Source organism: Pithys albifrons, chromosome 8, assembly GCF_047495875.1.
Source record: "Pithys albifrons albifrons isolate INPA30051 chromosome 8, PitAlb_v1, whole genome shotgun sequence".
Lineage (NCBI taxonomy): Eukaryota > Metazoa > Chordata > Aves > Passeriformes > Thamnophilidae > Pithys > Pithys albifrons.
In genome coordinates this window covers 31,886,678-31,905,623 of record NC_092465.1, presented here as the reverse complement: position 1 = coordinate 31,905,623, position 18,946 = coordinate 31,886,678, and the positions used below count along the sequence as shown (strand labels likewise).

The following is an 18,946-nucleotide window of genomic DNA, read 5'->3' as shown; positions in this document are numbered from 1 at the left end:
GCATGGAATGTTTTCATTGATGTTCTGGACAGGTGAATTGCATCTCAACTTTAAAAATGCTTTTTAAGAAATACTGTCACAGTCCCCCCAACCTCATAAGTTTATGTAGTCAAGCTAAAAATAAGAAGCTCTTGTGGAAGAACGGAAGTTTTCTTGTCTCTCATATTTGTTTAAATTATTCTGGAAAAGTTGCTCAGTGTTCTGAATGTCATGATTTTATATTTGCAATTGAATTTTAATCACAGAATGTGTGTTGCCACTGTGTCTCTTTAGATTTTTAGGAGGAGCAGCAGCTCTCTGTCAGCTGCTGAGGGAGGGTTGCGGTTTTAGTCATCATGTGTGTGGCAGCAGAGTTTTCTATTTCAGTTCCATGTTGTACTAAATCTGTACAGGTGGTGATCATGTGGTTACTTTGGCAACCTCGGTGTGTGATCAGTCTGATTTCAGTAACAATGCTGTTGTGTCTGATATAAGGTACCTATACAAGTGCGTGAAACATCAAGGACTAGGAATGCATCATTTGAGTTAATATACAGATTTTCTTCCAAAATACGACTTCAGTTGTAAATTTTAAAAAAGAACCTTTTTTATAAAAGGTTAATGTGGAAGAAGTTTACATTGAATCTTTTTGCCCACTAATTTTATGTGCTGCTGGTAAAGCCAGGCTTTTGTTGAAGGGATTTTTTTTCATCTGGGCAAAACAAGAAAGTGAAGTATTGTGTATTTATATTTTTGCAGAAAGCATGATCCCTTTCTCCCTCTGTCTTTTTTTTATAGCAAAAGAACTTGTTTCAATTTATTATACATGTCTAACCATACAATTATCAATGCAGCATCCCATAACTAATGCTGACCCACTTTCCCAGAAAAAGATGTTCATTGTGCATTTGAAAGGTTGAAAAGGTTTTTGTGGTTTAAATGTTGTTACATATTTTACAGCATTAGGATCTATGGAATATTTTGACAACTGCAACAGTTCAATGAAGTTGGTAATTTCTTCTTTTAATTATTTTTCATTGAACAGATTTGGAGTTAAATTTTTAAGACTTGTGTTCTGGTATATTATACGGGAACATTTTGATGAAATGTATCGTGATTTTTTTATCTTACTGCAAATTAGCTAGAGTTTATAAGAATAAAGTTATTAGCCTTTAGGCATAAGGTAACCACTGGCACATAATTTTGACAAAACAGTGTGGTGTTCCTTTCACTAGTGATTGTACGTGTATGGCTGCACATCCTTTGGCAGATGAGCTGATGCTTGGGCTTCAAAGATTATCTGCAGCACCCTAATCCACATACAGAGTGGGAAATGAGACTGGCTTTGTGCATTTCATTAAGTAAAACACTGGTTGATTCAAAGCTCCCATTTCTCCACTTCCTTCCCCATCCCCACACCAAACACAGTGCAAGAAGTGTCTTGAATTGTTTGAGATTTGTTAGTTTCATTATGCTAAGTAGAGTATCTTTAATATTAAAATTATGTATTAAAACATCTTCTCCAGATATATTGTCTCCACTTGTGTATGTGATGCCACTATTACTTAAACTTCCTCAAAAAATTCTACTTGGCTACTTAAAGAAATTATGGAGTTCTCCCAGTAGACCATGCACTACTTTTTTACCTCCCACTCCTCTTTCAATCTCTTTCTATAGGAATTTGTGAAAGGTCACCCATCAGAGCCCTCTAAAGAATTAATACATCGTTAACTGGCAGCTGCTAAATTGGAGAATGTTCTTAAATGGTGGGAGGGGGGAAGCAGAAAAAAAGCCCCAAGGTAGTAACACCCCTTACCCTCCCTGAAAAACCAAACCAACCATAAGAATTAAGTTGCACTATCATCCTTAGTAAGTTGGATTTAGATTTTCCTGTACATTGTTAGCACAATGATGTGCCCTATGTTGTGAAATTCTGTTTTTCTGTTTAACAATTTTTAATAGATAAGACATAATTCAGATTTTTTATTACATGCATTTATTTTCTTAGTAAGGAAATTTGAAGTCTTCAATCTAAATTCTTAGCATGGGCACTAGCCATGGAAAGGTTTTAAGTTCAGTAGCCTGAACCTCCCTCTGCTCAGCTCTGCTGGTAGTATAATACCTTTGGATTACTAACCTGTAAAAAGTTAGTGTTTTTACTATAATTAGCTTGATTGTAGTTACTTTTGTGTTTTTTGCTTTAGCTACTGCATTTGCTTATGCTAAGCATATAAAGTTGAATAGAGAGCACTTAAAATAAAGCATACATTTTTCAGTTTAAGTTAATTTCCAACATACAGGTGTTTGATAAGATTCTTATAGGATTATTTAAATGATAATTAAAGATTTACTTATCTAACACTTTAATTTTTTCATTAACATATGAAATCATTGTAGTACCTTATTCTCAAATAGCCTCATACCTTAGTTATATGCATTAAAATCCTAATACTGTTAAGTGAACTAACTTCCTTTATATGTTAACAGTTTTTGTAAATTATTTTTTCTTTTCTTGCAGCAAGGAGCAAATAATGCAGAAAAATTTGACTACGTAAGTTAATGTTACAACATTCCTTTTCTAATTAAATTCTGTGGTAAAAGTTTCAAGATGGTGAAGGAATTGCAAGTGAAATGTTAATATTATATGTTATGTCTTTGCAGCTGTACTTGGTTGTTTAAACGCTGTGGTTTGGATTGCATTTGTAAAATTGTGTTACAAGATTTTAGGGTAAGGCTGGGTTGAAAGTTCATAACTTTTTCATGTGTGAAAATGTTTGCATGTTTTCCCCCTGTTGTCTCTAACAGGTGATGCAGTTCATGAATAAAATGGCTGGTAATGAGTATGTTGGCTTCAGTAATGCTACGTAAGTATTTTTTATTTACTTAATGAAGTTCAGGGGAAGTCTTTCAACTTAAAATTAGTATATTGAGCTTATGGTGAAGTCCAGTTAATTACATTGAAACCAGCATTTTGTCACCAATATTAGAGGGTCTCTTTGGCTTCAAATTTACAACTAAAGTTGTGCATGTCTCTGACATCAGTGTGGCTGAATTTCACCTAAAAGTGTTGGTTACCTCTTTGAAATGTCATTATTCTGTCTTAGTGCTCTGTTGGTGCTATGGCAGTGAGAGCTGTAAGTGCAACTTCTCTTCCTGGCATTGTATTAAAAATTAAACTCTGCATGTTGATGGCTGCGTATCAAATGTTCTAGAAAGCATAGTTCATACAACTGGCCTCGTTCTGATTTTTTATTTTGCATATTTAAATTCTTTTCTCAAACAAACAGTTCCTGTCATCAAATTGGGGTATAGCATTCAAGAAACACTGAAAGCTTTTTAAGGCAACACAGGGAAAATTACAGATTCCATACAGCAGAGTTGGTTCCAGGTTGCCAGCTGGAATGTGTGTGCAGAGGGACAGAATGACATAACTGGTGTTTTTGCTGAGCTTTGTTACTGTAAAAGGTGTGGACCATGGAAGGAACCAGGCAGGAGAGAATTACTTACCCTTGTACTGTATGTATTCCTCCTTTAGGTTTCATCCTTACCTCAATCACCATGATAAAAAGTGCAGCCCTCAGTCTGCTCATTGTCTGACCTGCCTCTTGTTCCTCAGATTCCTCTGGTTTGGTCAGTGTTGTCAGGGAATGGCCCTTTCACTGCATCTCACTGTGGGATGTTTCATTCCACTATGGGCTGTCTAGAGAGGCCTCCAAGAGGAGGATCCTGCCCTTTTTTGCCTTATCTCCTAGTCAGATTATGTGTGTGTAGGTAACCAGTCCTGTGTGTATTTGGATGTCAGAGCTAATTCACTCCAGCTGGGTGAGCTGGGATGAGCCTTCACGGCAACATTAATAGAATATTTGTGTTCAGAAGTGATGTATCCTTTACATGGAGTTTTACTGAATTACATTGTGCATCTCGAGTTCAGCATGTTTTTTTAAAGTTTGACATGTTACCTTGTGGTTTTTTGTTTTGGTTTTTTTCTTTTAGGTTCCAGTCTGAAAGAGAGAGTGGAGATAGAAACTTTGCAATCGGCTATTACTTGAAAGAAAAAAAGGTTAATCTCTTTTTCTGTTAAATATATTTTGAAGACTGTGTGGTCAAGTTTCTCCACAGTCTGTGAAGATTTTTAATTTATTTGATGTACAGTATGGCACAAACTAATACTATATATGTTTTCTCACTGTTACTCAAAATGCTGTAATTTAAAAAGTGAGATTCTTATGCGATTCTAGTGGAACACCTCTAAACTTTTTTTTGTATGATAGCCACAATAATTTGTTTTATTTGTTGTAAAATGCATAATCTGTGCTGTCCAGGTGACTTTATAAAACTCCTAGTTGTATTTTTCAGATTACTGACTTAAAGATCTTGAAAGCTGTACTGAAAAATATTTTAATACCTAGCTTGTTGATTGCACTGCACTGTCATTTTTAAAGCTGATTTGATTAAATATTTTTACTTGTTACATTTAAATATTTATTTAAAGTATGCCTAATGCTTAGTATGCTGACAAAAATATAGCTTAATTTATGTCTTTCTAAAAGCAATATTGTAAAAAGGGTAATAATTTTACATAAAGACTCTGTTTTTCTTCCTCAGTGCTTTCCTGAAGGCACCGATATGGTTGCTATTCTAGACTTCTATTTTCAGGTAACTGACTTTAAAATTGATATTCACTATAGACTTAGAATTGCAATTATTAGCAGTGGAAGCCGATTTGTTCCTAGATATGAAAGTTTTAATGACTTAGAGTTAAACCTGTCAGCTTCTGTCCAACTCTGGAAATAATGAATGGTGTACGTTTGATGTATCCAGATTTACTTTTGTTTAGGGAATGTACTTAAGTGATTTTATTGCTAATGGAAACTACCAACAATCTTTAAAAGACTAGTAGGTAGAAGCTTAAAAGCTCTTGTATTACTTCAGTGACTTTGACAAAGCATTTCTGCTTCTTTGGGTTGTTGCTTCTTATTTGTACTGTGAAGTACCTGAAACTCCACATAACTGAAGAATGCATGCTCTTTTGTAAGCTCAAGGGTAGCATTGCAAGTTAAGTAATAGGAATATCTCCTCATTTTTGTTTATTCAGTCTTTATGAGTAGAAGATTCCAGTCATATATATTCTCCCCTCACCCATTTTTTTTCTTTTTGACTTTCACCAAGTGATTTGCAACTGTCACAAAATGAGAACTCGACAAGTGTGAGATATTTCCTCCATAAGGGTTTCCTAATGTTCAAACGTTCACAGCTCAGTCAGCTCTGCTGTATAGAGTTCTCAAGGGGCAGTTCAGTTTATCTAAATGATTCAGTTCATTTGGGAGAGTTTGGGAAAAAAAAACGGAGTTCTGTTCTGGAAATGAATCTGTTTTTGACTCAGACACTTGCTCTTAATTATGCAAATTATAAACCATTATTTTAAAAATGCAAATTTTATCTGAGTTTTTTCTACTGAGATGCACCTGCTTTTATCTTTAGATCGGGTGACTGTTTATGAAAGAAGATATGTGTGATTAGCCATAGTTGACCTCATGTTGAGTTAGAAATTAGGTACAAGCTAATAGTCTACTCTGAACAATTGTGACAGAACAAAACCCATATTTGAATTTGATATTTGAACTGATACTTATTTGAATTTACTGCTGAAAATGCTTTTTAAATGCTTCATATCCCACTGCCTGAAGTCCTGATACACTTTGAGACAAAGCTATTCATAAGTTAAGAAATGCTAAAGCCAACTTTTCTGATGTGCTTTAATTTGGCCTCATTTTTGTGCATTCTGATCTCTAATTTAATGACTGTGTGTCATTGTTTCTGTCTTCCTTGAAAAGTCAGAAAAAGGGTGGATCATACACTAGTGGCATTTCTGTTTTCTTGTTATGGTACAACACTTACTTTCCAACACTCAGATTCTGTTTAAGTCTAGTTATTTCTTTCTTTGGGTTTTCTGTAATGTTCCTTCCTCCCTGTGTAACTGGGAACTTTCTGACCAGGAATAAACTTAATTTGTGTATTATCTCTGTATAGTGAGGATGGATTATTCTCAGTTTAGAGAAACAAGGTACAAAATGCAGGTGCTTAAACTGAGAACCTAGAAAGAATTTTTTTTCAAAGTAGGTGATATTATGTAATACTTCATATGTTTAAAACACAGTTGCCATTTTAGATGCGTCTCTGACAATCTCTTGATTTGCAACTCCAGTTGATTGGACTAGGATGTATTGAGTTTGGCACCCGGAAAATAAGAATTCCAGGTAGTAACTACTCATGCAAACGTGGCTTAGGTAACTTCATGAAGTATCATGTAATGACTGTTTGGCAAAAGCAAGAATACAAGCAGTAGTTTGTTTACTTTTTAGAGCAGCATTTCAGCTTCAGGTTGAAACCAACTTATCTTTTGGTTTCTGCAGAAATGAGGCAGCATCAGGTGATGGCATCATATCACATTTCCTGATGTGTCACCAAAGTATGTATAGTCTGTACTGAAGCAGGGATCCTGGGAAAAACTATCGTGTGGTTGTATCATTAGCATATAAAAAACTATATATGAGAAAGGTGAAATAAGGCTGCATCAGCAGGAAGTGCTGGCATTAAGACTTGCATGTGCTAGAATTTGCAGCTTTAAAATGTACTTCTGGTAATGTGTGGGATCTTCTAAGGCTTTTGAAAAAAATCCCACACAAAATAAGCTCAAATTGAAAAAACAGTCATTCTGTGGCTTTGCCATTTAAGCAGATGCAAAATACTGAGATTGTTTTACAGACCTCTTCCTCTCAAAGGAACATAAGGGGGGTGGGGGGAGGAATCCAGCAGAGTCACTAACCCATAAAAAATACTGTCCCAAACTTTTTAAGAGGGCTTACAAACACTGTCGCTGGGATCTTTGTAGTAGAAAGATTCAGACTGTAGTAATTGATGCTGTTAGTGTCATCTGTAACAAATGTTATGCTGCAGGTGATTTTGAGATGTTATTTCTGTAGAGTCATATTGTTGATCCTGCAGTAGTTGGCCTTACTGTGCTGGAAGTATCAGTGCTTATAATCTTTATTTCTTTTTCATAAGCTTTGCTCAATAGAAGTAACATGTGAATCAGCAAGTGTGATGGCAGCAACTCTGGCTAATGGTGGCTTTTGCCCAATCACTGGTGAAAGAGTACTGAGTCCTGAAGCAGTCCGGAATACCTTGAGTTTAATGCATTCCTGTGGCATGTATGACTTTTCAGGGCAGTTTGCCTTCCATGTAAGTAGTTTTCAGATACTAATTATAGCTGACCAGGAAGATTAACCTGTGCTACTGTTTTCCGTGTTTATGGGTTGATTCCTTGTTTCTGAGGGAGAGGAGAGGGTGTTGCATGAATTGTTTGGAAAATGAGCACACCATAAGGGAAAATCTCACGGAGGATTCATGGCACTACTACTGTCACATACCTTATAGCACTCTGCCACTTCCATTTGGGAATCCTTCACTTGGAAAGGCTGTTCATGAGAGAAATGGGTCAGGATGCAGGTGTGGCTGAAAACATAAATCCTGCTACATGGGAGTAAAAGGTGGCAGAAAGTCTTTGCAGGCAGTTGTCTTCTTCTTCACTAACTCAGGCTCATAAACTGCCCACGTGTGTCCTGGGTCTATTTTCCAGCAATGTGTTCCTTACATGTAAGTATTTCAGGATGGACTGCATCTTACTTGTGCTCTCAGCTTTTTGTTTTGAGCATTTCTAGTTTTTCCTTACTGCATACATGTAAAATTGATTATGATGCTTTGTGTGACCTAAAAGTTACTGCTTAGACAGCTATGAGGACATTGATTCTTACTGGAAAGAGCTAATGCCTTTGTCCAGATTGTAAATAAGTAGGTTATTGTGTGATTTCATAGACAGACTCCTCAGTTTTCCTGTGGTTTTGTTTTTGACCTTTTCCAGTCAAGATTTTAAAAAATTTACACGGCTTTGTGTTGCTACATTGTTGCAAGCTGCTCATGAGAGATACACTTGTGCACCACTGCTTAGTCATAATTGCTTTTTTATAATAGAATTAAATTATCTTTTTCCATGGTGTTCCTGACTCACTGTATTGCTGAGAGCAAATAGTTTTATGATTGTGTACCTTGGATTGCCACAAGCTGTCCTTCAGGTTATTGTCTATCTAAAAAGAGATAAGTAATAATGCTTTCCCAGCTTAAAGTGCTTTCCAGATCTGTGTCTTACAAATACCTCATAATAATCTTCAGTAAAATGCTGATGCATTGTGTTATAATAGTGCAGAATGTTGGCAGAGGCCAGTAATTCTCTACCTATTCTGTAGGTTGGTCTTCCTGCAAAATCTGGAGTTGCTGGTGGGATCCTTCTGGTTGTTCCGAATGTCATGGGTTTGATGTGCTGGTCACCTCCTTTGGACAAGATGGGCAACAGTGTTAAAGGCATTCACTTTTGTCATGTAAGCTGCATTGCTTTAGATTTTTTTAAAAATTGTTATTTTCTTTTGCCTCCCCCTTTTGCAGCTGATATTTGCTGAGCTTCAGCTGGCATAGCTGAGATTTAAGTGAATTAAATTGTGATTTGTAATTCTTCCCTATATAGCAAATTTCATCTAATTCAAGGGTGAAAGTACAAGAATAGACATTTGCATTTTAGTAATGAATAGTACTTGAATTCAGTGAGCATTAAGAAAATATGCCAAAAATACTGCAGAATTCTGTTGTGGAAAAGCTTTAAAAAGGAACACCATGAAGTAAGGAAGTGCTGGTCTCTTGTATACTGCATTAGAAGCTGTAGAGCTCTATTTATACACTTTTTTCCCTCTCCTATCATAAAGTGAACAATTTTCAAAAAACTGGAAATGCAACTCTTATTTCACTGCAATAAAAGAAAAAGATTGTAATGAAAACTGCCATTTGATGTATTTTTAAACTGATTTTTGTAAACCATCTGACATAAAAGATGTCTTTATGGATCAGTCTCAGCTGTTTGGGCAAGCTCTTCCTGGCTTCATCTCTTGCCAGTGAAAAGGCTGTGGACAGTCTGTTGATAACAGCATTAGAAGCAGGAGAGATTTTGTAGAGTGCTTTGTAATGATTTATAAAGATGTTTTGTGGGAGAGGAGAATGTGAAAATGTTTTCTTTTTTCTTTTCTGCCTAAAACTACCTTGTAATACCAATGACGTAATTATAAATTGGAGGTTGAGCGACAGTTAAAACTTTTCATACTTGTATTTATTTAACATTCATACTAATTAACTTTAAAATTGTAGAACAACAGGTAGGTGAAGGATTTACTGCATTGATTCTGTATGGTAATGAGACCCAAAAACTGATACATGATCATAGAGTACAAGTAACAGGAATGTAACACTCACTTTTAAAATCAGAACAGCATAGCCAAGTTTTGTAATTACAACCCTACATGTTGTAATTCAAACTGAATTGTAATCCATTATGTCACACATTTTCTTTCATCCTTTTTGTTGAAGTTTGATGTATTGAACTAGTCCAGACTATTCTTTCTGTTCCTGAAGTGTTTTGTACAGCTGGAGTAGGAAGTTATTAAAGTAGATATTTTTCAACTTGTTACTTGTTTAAGAAGGATTTTTAAGGTGTAAGTGGAACTCTCTTGTGTAACTGTGCTCAGAGGGCCTTGTGGACATTGATACTGACGTGTTAAATAAACTTCTCTTATTACTGGTTTAAGTAGCTAAGATATCATGGGAAACATAAGTGGCAGTATTACTGTTATCTGATTTGTCTATCATATGCAGATAATAATGTATGTTCTCTAAATATTTGCAGGATCTGGTTTCTTTGTGCAATTTCCATAACTACGATAATTTGAGACACTTTGCAAAAAAGCTTGATCCTCGCAGAGAAGGTGGTGATCAGCGGGTAAGTTACTGTCTGTGTTTGGTGAATATTGCTAGTGGACATCAGGAGAAATACAGGAAGTTCTTCTCTAAATACAAAACTGCTCAATGACATGTATTGCATCAAAGCTTTCAGATAATCTAATTAGTTTACATCATTAGTGGACACTTACCTGGGTGGACCACACTGTCACAGGATTTTATATAGTAGAATTTCATACTAGATTTGTAACTCCATTTCATGCAGTTCATCTTCCCTGCTAGGTTAAGTAGATGGTGTCTGATCTAAGAGTTTTACTGTACTGGTTGCTTTTAATAAAGACTTGACCAGCTGGTGGCCTCAACCTTTCTTTTCTGCGCTGCAACACACGAGATCTGTGTTGAGCTGTATGTTTATGGGGATGTCTCTGACTGCCTGACTTGCTGAGAGTTGCACAGGCAGTGAATTCAGGGGTGAACAGTCCTGTAGACAAGCTCCTGTTACTTAGAAAGCAGCTAAAGCAGTGTCTGGGAATGAACTGAATCCACTCCAGCTACATGTACAAAAGAAAAAATTGTGAAGGTAATTGAGATAAGGAGAAAACTTCTTTGTTTTTGTTACCATTAATGTTTTGACTAAGGCCATGAAGATTTCAGTAGGAGAAAAATGCAGTAGAATGGTTTTTAAAGCGCTTCTATTTGCATGTCTGCATCTAAAAAATTCCCAGTTTTGAATTTGATTTTTTTGTAATTGGAAAAGAGAAAATAACAGTTTATGTGAAGAGCTGAAAAACTTGAGTCTGTTAGCATTGACTGCAAGAATGGATTTTTTTTTCCTTCAAATACACTAATAAATAATGTATGTTGCTTGAACAACTAGCATTCCTTTGGACCAATGGACTATGAGAATCTCCAGCAAGAACTTGCTTTAAAAGAAACAGTATGGAAAAAAGTGTCACCTGAATCAAACGAGGACATCTCCAGAACCGTAGTGTATAGAATGGAAGGTCGGGGAGAGCAGAACTAAACGAATGGGTTCTAGTTTCATTCAATTCTTCATTTTACAAACCCTCAAGCATCTCTAGATTTAACTTTGGTTTGATTATTGTTTGCCTGGTGTTTCATTTATATATACATTTTGTGTAAATTCTGTATGCTATACCAAAAAGACTGTCAAGGTTGAAGAGGGTTGGGAAAAAAGCACGTGCAAACAACAAACCCAAAGCTGTTAACTGACTTTTGTAGTTACTTAGAACACATTTCGTTAGGGGAAAAAAAAGTAACTCCTACTGTGTTCAAAGATATACCATTTCTGTGTATATCTGTTTATTTTTGTTTATATCTCAGAATTTTAAGTAAATGAACTTTAGAGCTAAGCAAGAAGTTATGTGTCTTCTGAGCAGGGTCAGCATGTAAAGATAGGAGAACATTAAATAAAATATAAAATAGTGTCAGCAAAATACAGCAATTTCCTGAACCTCTAAGTAGTTGTATAGTAAGTGGAGATAGGTTCTGAGTCATGTTACTATCATATCCCTTCTTTTTAAGTATGAGCTTTCAAATTGCTTTGAATAGAAATGGACCCTTTGCATATGCCATGCTAGTGAAGATTATTTTTTTTTGCTTTTATTCAGATCATTAATAATTATTAATACTAATATTTAAATAAAAAGAGCAAAAATGGGTCCCAAGGAATGGGAGAAGTGGGGAGGAGGAGGAAGAAACCTGTCTTGTTTGCAAGTTAACTAATGCAGCAGAAAGATTCCTGACCTAACTGTTCTCTGGCTGCTGGTGCTGCCAGCTGGTAGTTATGACTCAAGTCTTCCTTACTAATAGTGCTGTGCTCCACCCTGGAGAGGAATGTAAGCAATCTGGGGTTTAGAGTGCTAACCAGCTGAGCAGTGAGCAGGAAATATGTTCAGAGTAAAGCAGATAGGTAGATCTTACTAAAACTGTTTACAATTAACTTACTTTTCAACCATTAATGTGTGTGCATGTTCATACATGAAGTTCAGAGCTTTCATTTACTTGAACATGAGCAAATTCTTAAGAACTTACAATTAATTGATTTTTTTAAAAATTATTTTGAGTTTGCAGTTCTGTCAGTTTGCTAAGAAACAGGACTTTCATTTTTCTGCAGGTTACATCATCTGTTAAGATGCATAATTTGATAATTTGAGTATCTTGAATAGGGTGTAGCTTGAAATGATATATTTGAGCTTCAGATAGGCCCAATAGGTAGGACTGGACAGACGTCAAAGATTTGTTAAAATTCTTGACACTTGTAGGTATTAAATTCTTAATAATGCTAAAAATCTTAGAAAATTATTCTCTGTATCCCTTTTTTAAGTTTGCAGATAATCTGATACATCCTCAACTCCAGTACACACCATGGAGAGTCCTGGTTTATAGAACTGTGGAAAACTTGTCCAAGCAGTGATAAATGGTATTAGCTGGTTGAGGATTTTAAGAGACACTGCCAGACAATTCCTTAGTAACACCTTCACCTCTTTTCACCTTCCCCAGTCCCACTCCCTTTTTAGTTTATCTAAAAGGTGTGTGTTTTGCTAAAAGGAGAGTTGGATTTTTCGTGCCCCCTTTTTTTTTCCATCTGGATGTTTATGAGTTCAGGAAGATGCATAAGGCAAAGCTGATGTTCTCTGAGAAAGCAAACTTTTCTTAATTACTGTGTTTAGGTAGTTATTTTTGCATAAACATTTGAAAAAAGACTGACTAAACCCTGAATAATCTTCATTTAGCAGAGTATTGTAAAAGTCTGGGCTTCCTGTCTTTGAAGCCTAGAATGAAAATGTTTAAGCAACAATTTTCAATGAAATTGAAACCCTGCTGGGATGAAGAGGTAGATCTGTGGTGCAGATGTCAGTACTAAATGTCAGTTATAAATTGCTGAGAAATAACTGTTTTATAAACTTATCACTGATGATAAGGTTGTTTGTCAGTGCTTATTCTGAAAATAAAGTAAGTGAAGGCCAAGTCTTGAATGACAAAAATGTCTCACCCGTTTGAGGATTTTACAATAAATTAGTAGGTACAGAGACATAACAAGTATTCACATCCTGCAGAACTACATGTCTTTAACTGAAATACCCTCAGTTGCAAGAGGGAATTTAATGTGTCTGTGCTGCTAATGAGAAGTATTTACAGTGATGACATGTTGCTGGTTAAAGTACTGATTCAATTAAAAATGTAAAATGCATGATGCAGGATTTGCTCAGTCTGATTCTACCCATCTTTATTTTTAGTACTATTTGAAGCCACTTCTAAAAATGTGGTTGAAGATGGAAGATTTTTCCATCTGTGTTTCAACTTGAAAATAAAAAGTTTTACCCTATTTATGTTTGTCAGTTGCATAAAAAACTTGTGGTAGAATCAAGTCCTGCATATGAAATACAAAGATAAAGAAACTGCTAGATCTATAATATGCATAATAAGAATATTTAGGGTACAGCTTAAACAATCTTTATATATATATATTTATATATTACAGTTCTGTAATATATGCTTTTGAAGCCTGTCTCAGAATTGAAGGCAGCCTCTAGGTAGGAAGGGTCAGGAGGAGACTCGCTTGAACCAATTATTTTGTAACTTGCCCACACTTGTAGTTTCTTGTCCTGCTCTGCCATGACTGCAGGTGGCTCTTGTTCATGGCAGGGCACCCCGGGGCCAGAGTTGGGTCTGCCCTGGCAACCCAGCCCCTCCTGCCCTGCGTGTGCTGAGCGGGTCCCAAAGGACGAGGGACAGAGGTTGGTCATTCCATGTGTGAAGTCTGCAACGGTTTTAGTGTTCACCTGTGCTACAGTAATAGCAGTTCTTGATATTCAAGCATTTTAGCTGTTTTGTTTGTTTTTCTTTGTCAGCATCATTAACATTTCATTAGAAATGTAAATGCTTTTTATAGTTTTATTTTGGCATTTGTGTTGTACCTTTTGGCTCAGTTGTTAAGTTACCTGTCTCATTTTCCATTTTTCATTTGCATTGTATGTTATTTATGTATCTTGATTTCCAGCATGCTTATTTTTGTATTGTTTAATAAATTTATTTTAAGCTGAATTTTATTGTATTTTTTCTCTCTCAATGGAGAACAGATTTGTTCAAACACATTTTTGAGACTGAAGTTGAGATAGTGAGCACTTCATTCTTAAAAGGATTCTGGAAAAGTAGGTGGAATAAGTAGATTTAGTTAAAACAGTCATTGAAAACCTTCCTAAGATTTCTTAAACATTTTGTACAATAATCTAATTATTTTTCTCTTTGAAGTGTTATCTTAGAAAGTTGAAGCAAAAGTCAAAGTAGCAGAACTTTCTCACTGTGACTTTTTAAATAAAAAAGTCCTGGTGCAGTAGGATATTATAATGTCACTGTGGATTTGTCTGGTTTTGAAGATACGGATTCAGTCACTTGGAAAATATGTGGCTAATGGTACTAGTGCCAGGGTAGTAACTGCTGATCCTGAGCATTATGAGGGGAAAAATACAGCATAATAATCACACGTAGCAATGAAGGTGTTCCAAACCCCAAATTATCTTGGTAGCAACAGTGGGTTCTGCCTATACTGAGGATGGCCGTAATTCTTATTTTAGCTTTTCTGTAGGCTGGTTTATAAACTGAAGTTATTTGTTTAAGGTTGTAAAATTACCTATATGTTCACTGTACATAAAAATACCACATATCAGTAGTTTATTTTTATTACTTTTAGAGAATAATGAAGGGTAGTAGAGTAGTAGATACAAAGAGAGAGCCACAGATGACTTACTGTCTTGGCTCTTACATTTTGGTTTTCATTGTGTATTTGTGTCAGGAGACCAGTGAGTGGGTAGATGAATAAAAAGGCAATGGAGAAGAGGGTGGGTTGGAGGGGGGTCAGAGAATGTTGGTTTTTCATTGCTGTTTTATCTCTTGGTCTTGATACATACATGTCATTGATGCACAGTAGTTAGCTGTGAACAAAGCATTTAATTATGAGCTTCATAATTCATGTATGAATTATTTGTGGGCTTTTACTGTTTAGTGTTTCTTTTTTAATTTAAAAATTGTTTCTGCAGTTTTCTGAAGGGAGTCAGAAGCAGTAACTGCAGTGAAAGAAGGATAGACTTGTTTCAGTAGAGTTCTTACTGGGATGACTAAATACACCTCATAATTTGCCTTCAGTGCAGAGTCTCCTTGAGAATAAGTATTGCAAGTGTTTGTAGTAGTTGCAGGGATGGCAAGAGATCTAACTAAAGCTTAATTTTTTTTTTTTATCATGCTGATGTCTTGTCTGTTCCACAGTTCTTGTCCAGTCTCGAAAGCACATGACTAACTGGTGTGTGTAATGACATGCTTGGGTCATGCACAGCCCCATTTGCTTTCAGGAATTTGTCTCCTAGTATGTTGAATAATTTAAATAGTCTAAATTATTAAACCACCTACCTTGATTCAAATGTGGTTTCCGATCTGCCATTTGCTCCTTCTAGAGGATATTGTGTGCAAAATAAAAATGCCCTGTTTCCTTTTGGTTTTCATGCAAGTAGAAGTTAATTTTATTATCAGTGTCTGATACTGCTTTATGCAGACTTTTGGTATCCTTTGGACACTCAGCACTTAAAAATTTTTTTCACGCTGCAGAGTGACACAGCTCTGCACATAGTTCAGCTACGTCTGGAAATGCAGGTGCATTTCTTCTGTGTGTAGCAGGAGTTCGCAATGGTTACATCTGAGGCTGCAGTTTAATGCCTAGAGTAGAGTTCAGACTGACAGGAGTGTGGTGGGGGCACTAAAGCTGATGAGGAAACAAAGTTGAAGGAAGGACAAGGGGAAAAGGAAGTAATTCTAGAATGCTTTTCTACTCTGAGAAGTGTTCCAGCCAGCCGTACTTCGATGTATTTCATGTGCTGAGCAGGCGTGCGGGGGAGCGTATCTGCTGTAAGGTACCTCTTCCTGTTTCAGCTGCTGCTCTGACCCAGTTCTGACCCAGCTCACACATAGCTGTGCCTTCACGTGTTTTTACAAAATGCACGTGCACTCTGCAGGTTGGAAATTTATATTCATCCTGTATCTCAAATCAGGTCAGTTTTACTTAGCTGGGTGCAATCATCATTACCCATCTGTATGAATTGCAGGGAATTCTAGTAACTAAGCAACCTAAGAAGGAACTCACAAGGTTGCAGAGCTTGGAAGGGATCTCTAGAGATCTTATAGTCCAGCTTCCTGCTCGCAGAATGATCTCCTGTCAGATCGTGTTGCTCAAGGGCTTTTGTCAGTCTAAGTTTTGAAAAGCTCCAGTGATGAGGTTTCTGTAATCTGGCTGAGTGACCTGTCCTAGTGCTTTAACACTTTGACTGAAGGATTTTTTCCTAACCTACAGTTGGAATTTTCCCTTTCTGCAGCTTATAATGGTGACTTCTGTCTCTTCACTGATCATGATGAGCTTATCATCATGCTGTAATCTGTTGGCCTTTAGGGAGTCCTAGAAATGGTGTAGGTAAAAATGGCTTTTGGTCAGCAATAACTAACATTTTGACTTCCTGCTGCATCTTCCTACTGGATTCTAAATATTTTTTCATTAAATCATTGAAAATAAAGTGGTTTAAGGGTTTGAAAAGACCATATTCCCTTTATTTATCTGTTAAAAGTCTAACAGGCTAAATGCCAACATGGAAGTATGTTATTTGCTGAGGGATGGCATGTTACTGCTGGGATCCCTTGTGATCAGAGTGCTTATCAGAACAATGAACTGAGAACACAAGTGGAGTGATAGGAAGAGATAATGTTGCTCGCTTCCCGTTGATGTCATTCACTAGCCCAGCTTTTTCCTTGGGGCAGGCAACTTTATTGTTTGTTCAGGAATTACTCATTCAACATCAGGTTTTTTGGACTGACAGACCTGCTTTTGTTTATATGTGTAGCTTTCGCTTTCTGAATGGGAAATGCATTTCACACTTCTTTTTAAAGGACTTGCTTGCCTTTTGAAGTTCTCCAACCTGTAATTATTGCACATCAAATAATTAAAATGTAATCTTGATGTGAGAATAAACTGATTAAACATGTTTTTTAAAAACCAGTAATGCTATTGCAGAACGGGATTAAAAATAATGTTTGAGGACATAGATAAACAGGCTAAAACAGCTGAATACATTTTGTTCCATATACCAAGGCTGTTGGGAATAATATGACTGTTTGCAAGGTTTGGAGATAAAAGCATGGAGGCAGAAAATTTGCTTAAGCCTATAAATATTTCCAATAAAAAGAGAACTGAATACATAGTCCAAAAATCAGAAGATTTATAGAAACTTGATCCTAATAGTTTAGAAACAACCTTCCCAACAAGTGTAGAGTGCAAATTTCTGGGAAGTGTATCCCATTCTGCTTTCAGCTTGTAGGGTGGAGTCAGCCTATTGCTGGTGCAGTTGCCCTAAATATCTTCTGAGAACAGTACTAAGTCCTGTATTTAAGGGTAAATTGTCATCCATAAATTGTGAAGTAACCTACAGCCTGGAAAGCGGGAGCATTGCTCCACGCTGCTCTGTTGAGTGGATATCAGGCCTGTCAATAGGTCCTTGAAAAGGCAGACATCCTTTTGTCCTGTCTGCTTAACACAGCTAGGTCACTAAAGCACCCATCAGCATTCCACTTTATTCATGTGACTGTCGTTGATCCCAGTCCTTTGGTCCCAAATCTTGCAGTGTTAGTAATGTCTGTATCCACTGCTTCAAAGGCTCTTGTTTTTTTCCTGCATCCAGAACCAATGGCTCAGCGTTCATTCCCCTTGTTAAGGTTTCTTTATGTATTCCCCCTGCTCCTTTGTTGCAGAACTGTTAGCAGGGGGTTAGTTTTTGAAACAGTTGAGCAGGAACTACCAAAGTCTGTAATGTGAGATTCCTGTGGAAGTTTACTGCGAGAATTTTTATTTTACCATTTTGCTACTTCAGGTCATCATAATGAACTGATAAAACATTTCATTGCTGATGAGGAACGCTGAAAAAGTTTGACAGCAGAGTAAACTGAACTTCTTGAGAGGGTCGCTTTTCTTGATAACTTTGATGCTTTGGACATCATGGCAACTTTAATGTATTTCCATCCAAACTACTGATGGCAAATTCATGCCACCCAGAACTGAAACTTTGCCTGGTCTTCATCTTCTCACTTGAAGGGTGGAAGTCTTTATGCTTTAAACCTTTCATTTGATCTAATAAACTTTTTGTTGAAATAATTAGTCTACCTACCATTCCTTTATGTCATACTGTTCAAGGCCAACAGCACAGCTGTAACACCTTTGGTCATCAGGACAGGACCCAGGTTGGATTGTTCTGTCGCTCTCTCTTGTGTGGTTATGGTTCTCTGGAACTGCCTGATCCACTATTAGTCACTATTGCTGTTTTAACTTGGTTTTCTTTATTAGGTATTCAAAAATTTTGCTTACTGGTTCAATTTATGGGTTTGTGCATGCCCATAAAAGGTTTATTGGTTTTGGTTTTTTTTTAATTGTATGGGGAATTATCCAGCTTTAGGTCTAAGTCTAGTGAAAGATGACTAAATCTTCACTTAATATTTTGGGAGTCTTTTCAGTGATACACTTAATTCAGCTGCCTCCAAAAGTAAAAAAGTGTGTTAATTCATTGATGCCAGCACAAGTTGGAAACAGCAGATGGAACCAAGCATGGATGGCCATGTTCATTGTATTCTAATCAAGGCAGTTTTTGGTACTCTTTTCTCTCCTCTTCCCAAGTACTTGCACCTTCTGAAATCAACATAATCATCCCCAAAACACAGGGATGAGGATGGGTATACATGTACCCTACATGGGTATCAAGCAAAGGATAAGGCATCTGTCGGTAATTGTTAGTGAGTAGCACTGCAGATCAGCTCCTCTCCTGCCAGGCTTGCCTGTTAGTCCAGGCACACGTGCACGGGGAGGGAAACAGCATCTGAGCACTGGAGAAGCTGCAGCTTTAGGTACTTGTAAGGCCTTCTGTGCTCAAAAACTTGGGATGAAGTGTTCAAGGGTATCTTTGACATCAGTATTTGTTGTGTCCATCCTAGTACTTGTTCTTAATGCTTTGTACCAGGCATTTTTTCTGGAAATTTCTTCCAACTACAGAAATGTCTGTTCCTGAGATCCTGTAATCTTAATGTT

The 18,946-nt window shown here is 36.6% G+C and overlaps 1 protein-coding gene across 2 annotated transcripts in view; it reads left to right on the top strand.

Moving 5' to 3' along the window:
* The window catches only part of GLS (glutaminase), a 60,277-nt gene that overhangs the window by 26,374 nt on the left and 14,957 nt on the right, over positions 1 to 18,946 (top strand). Inside the window, exons 8-15 of one of the 2 annotated variants that reach the window (XM_071562589.1) lie at positions 2,498 to 2,530; positions 2,785 to 2,843; positions 3,973 to 4,039; positions 4,585 to 4,635; positions 7,045 to 7,221; positions 8,283 to 8,414; positions 9,764 to 9,856; positions 10,694 to 13,884. In XM_071562589.1, the coding sequence (XP_071418690.1) occupies positions 2,498 to 2,530; positions 2,785 to 2,843; positions 3,973 to 4,039; positions 4,585 to 4,635; positions 7,045 to 7,221; positions 8,283 to 8,414; positions 9,764 to 9,856; positions 10,694 to 10,840 (759 nt within the window). In that variant the 3' untranslated portion in view covers positions 10,841 to 13,884. Of the gene's footprint in view, positions 1 to 2,497; positions 2,531 to 2,784; positions 2,844 to 3,972; positions 4,040 to 4,584; positions 4,636 to 7,044; positions 7,222 to 8,282; positions 8,415 to 9,763; positions 9,857 to 10,693; positions 13,885 to 18,946 lie in introns of those variants that run through there. The other variant, XM_071562587.1, reaches the window with a different exon arrangement.